Here is a 5595-nt window from a genome sequence, read left to right as displayed (position 1 = left end):
AGGAAAAATTATCGTTTTTTACTCATGTAATCGGGTGGGGTGCTTGTTAAGAGAACGAATTACTCAAGAAAGTCGAAATAAGAAGGAATTAATAATTGTGTAGCGTTTGCTCGTATAGAGAAATACGAATAGAAAAATACGGTATAAAATAATATTTAATACTGTCAAATATGTTTATTATATATATATATATATATATATAATATATGTATAATATATATGTATAAAAGTAGGGAAATTATATAATAGTGATTAATATCGAATAATATTCTCGACAGAATGAACAAAGAAAGAAAAAAAAATGATTCATGAAGTCGCGTGTCCATTCGGTTTCGCCCTTTCCAAGGGGAGAATAGAGGAGGCGTGAGGTAGATGAATCATTGAGTCGGCCTCTGACGTGTCAAATAAAAGAGGGAGGCGATCGAAGAATCAAAGCGGGGCAAGGTTGCAAACCAAGTAAGAACTTATTTCCATGTCTAGGATTGGTTCATGTTCATATGAAATATGAACGAAAGTAATATGACTAATATTATAGAATTTGTTTCATTCAAATGACAGGGTGAATTTATTCAAAATGGCTACCGATTTTATTATACACACGCTACTTTTATTTGATATTATTGGAGAAAAAATTCGTTTAGAGAAATTGATTTTTTTTCTGTCGAGTATTAGATGTGTATGCTAATTTAATGATTGTTAGAATTTTCTCGTAAAATTTATTTATATACTCTCAGATTATTGATATTAGATCTAAAAAAATAATTTTTCATTTAAGAAAATGTATATTTTTATATTTATGATAATATTTAATTTTATTTTCAAAATTCTCTTTATTAATTGCTATATTATAGAATATATTATAGAATAATTTTATATAAATTTTTCTTTTTCTTTTTTTATTTCTTTAGTTTCCAACAACTAAGTAATTATATTGAAAGATGAGTAAAAATAACGAGAATGGAATATCTCTGGCAACACCTCCAGCTATTCACGTTGGTCCGATAGTGAACCCAGGCACTAACGAGACCATTTCTATCGTAATACCGTTAGCAACTGTTACCAGTCAAAAAATTGAAAATTCATGCAAAGATTGCAATAAAGATGCCAAACATTCCTCCAACAATATCAATTCTCGGCCAAAAAACGATAAAACCAAGGGATGTCCTTATCCTGGTTGCACCAGGTATGGTAGAGCTTTCTCTAGGGCACACGATCTGAAACGCCATATTGCTCGTCATGAAATGAGAAAAGAAAAATTATGTGATTATGAAAATTATAAGCAACGACAAAATGATAAAGAAAGTATTGAGAGTATAACAAATGGAATAATCAATAGACAACATATTGTTTGGAATAACGAATCACACGAAAAATCTTATTCCTGTTTACACTGCAAGAGGAAGTACACTAGCGAGATCAAACTTAAGGCTCATATGAGTTCTCATGAAAAGGTATGTGAAAATTATGTATATTTTTAAAATCAATAGAAGAAGTTGGAGTAAATATAAGAAAATATTACATTTTCAATTATCCATATTAAATAGATATCTTATTCAGATAATCAATAATTTCGTTTTAATATAAAATACCAAATATATAAGCATTCATTATTCAATGCAATCAAAAAATTTCTCAGAATTCAGAATAGATCTAGATTAAATTACTCTCTATTTTCGTAATCATCTTTTTATCAATAAACGTAAATTAATCAGTTTCTTTGTTAGTCTGACAACAAAAGAAACTTTATTTATTTATTAATCACGCATTTTAATATCAGATCTATCCATATTTATATTATCAATACTTAACAGATTCCAGGCAAAAATATGTGTGCTCTATGTGGAACATGTTCCCGAAACGAAGAAGAATTACAAGAGCATATGAAACAGCATACAACAAATATATTAGAATCTCAAACAGCATTAGAGAATAGTGAAAAAGAACAACCAGACAAAGAAGATGACTTCCTGCTCGAGGAAATGTTACTTCTCAATAAAAATCCACGAAGAACTATGCAACAAGAAAAAAATAATTCAAATACAGTATCCAAGATAAGATGTGACTATTGTTCTAAAACTTTCAAGACCAAATGGACATTGAGCTCCCACGTAGCAGCTCACGAAGGCCGTTTTCAATTTGATTGCGGTCAATGTGGTAAAAAATTCGTCAGAAAAAGCCATTACGAAGGTCATATGAGATCCCATGAAGCTGCAAGACCCTATGTTTGCGAACAATGTGGAAAAACATTTAAAGAATTGAAACACAGAAGAGAACATACTAAAAGGAAACATCCTACCAATCAAAACGCAATCCAAACACTTCTGGATAGCATCAGCCCTTGTGGATCTGAGGAAGTACCGGTAGATCAAACGAAGTTCACGCTTTTGATGCCTGTTAATTTTTCCGTGTAGTCTTGAACATGATTTATCCTGAAATAGTTAAAAATGATTAGATAAATGCGTAATCTTGTTAAGTATGGAAAACGATAAAAATTTTGTTTTAATATGATAAAAAAATTTTGACATTAATTTTGATTTTAAATTTAGAAGATGTTAAATCCTTTTTTAATGAGGATTAACGAAACAGGGTTTGAAGAACTAAAATAAGATTTAAAATAAAAGTTTTTAGTAGAGAAAGTTTCTGAAGGATTGTCCTTTTATAATAAGGAGATTGTATATTGTGGAATGATATATATTGTGAAATGAAATTTTATGAGAAATTATTTTTATGAAATTTTTATTATTTTAAACTTTACTAATTTTCAATGAATTATTTATTTCACAATATATAGAAAATTGATGATGTATAGTCATAATTGTAATTATTCTTGTACATTCAAAATTGCGATTATAATTTGAATAATTTTAAGATTCTATTTTTTTGTGTCAATAATTAAAAAAACTGTATATTATTTCTTAAAATATACAGAATAGATAAACTAAAGACAATCTCAACATAAAAATGACATACAAGTTGTACATATATGATTCTAATAAATCAGTCATTATAAAAAATAAATATTTATTATTTTCGATAATGATTATCATCACTTTCATTAATATGAAAATTTTATTAATTTGAAAATTTAATTGATATGAAAAAAATTTCGTAATGTGAAAAAAATATAATAGCTTGTACAAAATTGTAAAACAAGAATCGAAGTAAAAACTCGATTAAAACGATAGCTGCATATCGCTTTTGTTTTGCCTTGTCTGACATTTTTAGTTTTATTAAATTTTTATCCAAAGGCAACGTTTTAATTAGGACAAAGTGTAATGTAATAACGAGGAAAACTCAATTAGTTATTTAACATCATAACGACGAAAAGAAAGAAGAAAAAAAAACAAAAAATAGCAAAGTAGCATCGACTGCCAAACATCAAAGGATATCATCAATTTATATCCTCCATTTCTTTTCCTCCTTTTAATGTTCCTCCATTTTAAATGAATGTGAATAAACGAGCAAAAATACCAATTATAAAATGCGATCAATACCAAGAATCGCAAATAGATCAAGAAAAATTCCAGAAAGAAGAGAATTATTATGGGTATGCGTTGGACACGCTTCCGCCGGAAGTTTTGGAGATGATTCTTCGATTACTTCCTCTTCATGATGTAGCCACTACCGTGCGTTTGGTTTCTAGGTGATTTTTTAAATGTTATTGTTTATTTCGGTGTTCTTCATTAATTTATCATCTACGAAATTTATCTATCTATGAAAAAAATTTTTTTTTATAAAATATGATATTTTACTTTATTGTGTCCCATTATATTTTTAATTTTAAAAAGATTAATTTAAGATTTCATATATTTTTCCTCTGTATTTACCTACAAGGTTTAATCATAATTGCCATTTTAATTTTGAGATTATTTAATAAAATTAATAAATTTTATCCTATATATATTATTTCGATCTATATTCATATCCTATATATTTTATCCTATACGTATTTTAAAAGATCATTATTTTTATGCTTTTTAGACATTGCTCAACGGTAGCGGCTGCAGTTTTAAATGGAGCTTTTCTTACCGCCTGCACGAAAGTAGAAGGATTGATAAGACGTAATGAAGAGCTAATGAAAAATGCAAAAACAGATACCGAATTATTGGCTTATAGCAAAGCTCTGAATGCTCTAGAATTGATTAAAGCGCAATATAAAATGTTACGAGCCGTGACGTGGAGATATACACATCCACCATCGAAGCAACAAAAATTTTCGCGACTTTGTTTCTACGCGGGCAGTTTACTTGACAACCTGAATGAACTTCTTAACCGAATTGCAAACTATCACCCATCTATTATCGGTCCTCGTACCTCGGAATCGAGTGTCACTTCTTTTATAGCCGTCTGTAAACGATTTATGAATTTTTTCGAAAAAGTCTCTGAGCGCAGGGTAAACAGGTGAATTATTTTATAAAAGGATATTAGCCTTGGTACTACGATTCAAATTTTTAATCTTTTTTTCTCTTCGGCCATATGATAAAAAATATTGAATAATTTCAAACGAATCTTAATATCTCAACTAATCCATAAAAATTTAATTTTTTCCAATTATTTTTAGTATACAGAAAATAATTTCTAAATTTTGCTTACATTTATGGATTAAAATGTTACGCGACGAAATAATATTAGTAGATCGGCCCTAATCTCCGGATGCAAGGTCGTAGATGTTTTGGATTGTCTCGTAGAAGGTCGACAAGTACTATTTTTCAAAGTATCATCTAACAGAAGAGGTCTCGGTGGAGCTGTAAGCATGAAACTGAAATACACAATGAAACGTGCTTGGTTTACCTGTTTAGAAGTTACAAAAAATACCGAAGAGAACTCTTGGAGGGACGAACAACGTTTCATGTATCTTCGATTACGACGTCTAGTGGGTAGTGTGAACGAGCATCTCTTCGAGAATTTACATTACGAACACGAACTACTCTTACAGGTTACATTTACAAAGGCGAGAGAAACAAAGCATGAAACGAAGTATTATCATCGATAAATAGTTCTATCGATATTCTTTCCTTCCTAGATTCCTTTGACACTTCCACTAAGACCTCCACCAGCTTCCACTTACTCGGGATACGGAGAGTACGGTGGACGTTTCTTTTACTATGGAAATATGAATAAATATGCATATGAAAGTAAATTTATGCATACAGTGAGCACGGCAAATCTAACAGTCGAAACTGAACAACAGGTCCAGAGACCACCATCATTTGATCTAGTGATTGAGGTTGATTTAAAGTGCACACCAGAATTAGCGCCACTTGCTGTCAGATCGATTTTAAAATCTGATGAATTTGAAACCAATGAGTCAAAAACACACAAGAATCAGCAGCTCTATTTACGAATGAATGTCATATGCTCAGCGTCGATAGCTAATAGATTACCTGGTAATTTTGTGTGGGAATTGCGTAGCCCACGACATGTATGTCAAAATTTGTGAATTACCTCGGTTTTTACATTAAAATATTACACTATAAAATATTGTAAGCACATACATTCGTAATCATATACACGTACACATATATACACACATACGCGTGTATATATATGTATATATATTGAAATTATACAATTATATGTCTTATATTAATTTTT

At 29.8% G+C, this 5595-nt stretch overlaps 3 protein-coding genes across 3 annotated transcripts in view; all 3 read left to right on the top strand.

Moving 5' to 3' along the window:
• The window catches only part of LOC102674172 (zinc finger protein 431-like), a 3230-nt gene extending 602 nt beyond the window's left edge, over positions 1-2628 (top strand). Inside the window, exons 2-5 of the mRNA XM_006617610.2 lie at positions 1-141; positions 279-456; positions 909-1451; positions 1812-2628. The exon at positions 1-141 is cut by the window's left edge and continues 2 nt beyond it. Of these exons, the coding sequence (XP_006617673.1) occupies positions 939-1451; positions 1812-2411 (1113 nt within the window). The 5' untranslated portion in view covers positions 1-141; positions 279-456; positions 909-938 and the 3' untranslated portion in view covers positions 2412-2628. The remainder of the gene's footprint in view (positions 142-278; positions 457-908; positions 1452-1811) is intronic.
• A 385-nt stretch (positions 2629-3013) lies between these two features.
• Positions 3014-4966, top strand: LOC102674303. The gene is made up of 2 exons (XM_006617611.2): positions 3014-3643; positions 3982-4966. Exons 1-2 carry the CDS (start codon positions 3444-3446, stop codon positions 4403-4405), a joined length of 624 nt encoding a protein of 207 aa, XP_006617674.1. The 5' UTR covers positions 3014-3443; the 3' UTR covers positions 4406-4966.
• LOC102674447 lies at positions 4724-5500 on the top strand. Its single transcript, XM_006617612.2, has 2 exons — positions 4724-4936; positions 5024-5500. Exons 1-2 carry the CDS (start codon positions 4754-4756, stop codon positions 5438-5440), a joined length of 600 nt encoding a protein of 199 aa, XP_006617675.1. The 5' UTR covers positions 4724-4753; the 3' UTR covers positions 5441-5500.
• The last annotated feature ends 95 nt before the right edge of the window (positions 5501-5595 follow it).

The sequence above is a fragment of the Apis dorsata genome, unplaced genomic scaffold (assembly GCF_000469605.1).
Source record: "Apis dorsata unplaced genomic scaffold, Apis dorsata 1.3 scaffold_317, whole genome shotgun sequence".
In the NCBI taxonomy this organism is placed as follows: Eukaryota; Metazoa; Arthropoda; class Insecta; order Hymenoptera; family Apidae; genus Apis; species Apis dorsata.
Note: the sequence above shows the minus strand (reverse complement) of the source record. Positions and strands in the feature narration are given on the sequence as shown.

Excerpts from the sequence above, each read along its gene's own strand:
- LOC102674303 (XM_006617611.2), top strand. The coding sequence starts at position 3,444 with ATGAATGTGAATAAACGAGCAAAAATACCAATTATAAAATGCGATCAA. Across the intron at positions 3,644-3,981 it reads ACCGTGCGTTTGGTTTCTAG|ACATTGCTCAACGGTAGCGG; the intron begins GTGATTTTTTAA and ends TATGCTTTTTAG.
- LOC102674447 (XM_006617612.2), top strand. The coding sequence starts at position 4,754 with ATGAAACTGAAATACACAATGAAACGTGCTTGGTTTACCTGTTTAGAA. Across the intron at positions 4,937-5,023 it reads AACACGAACTACTCTTACAG|ATTCCTTTGACACTTCCACT; the intron begins GTTACATTTACA and ends TTTCCTTCCTAG.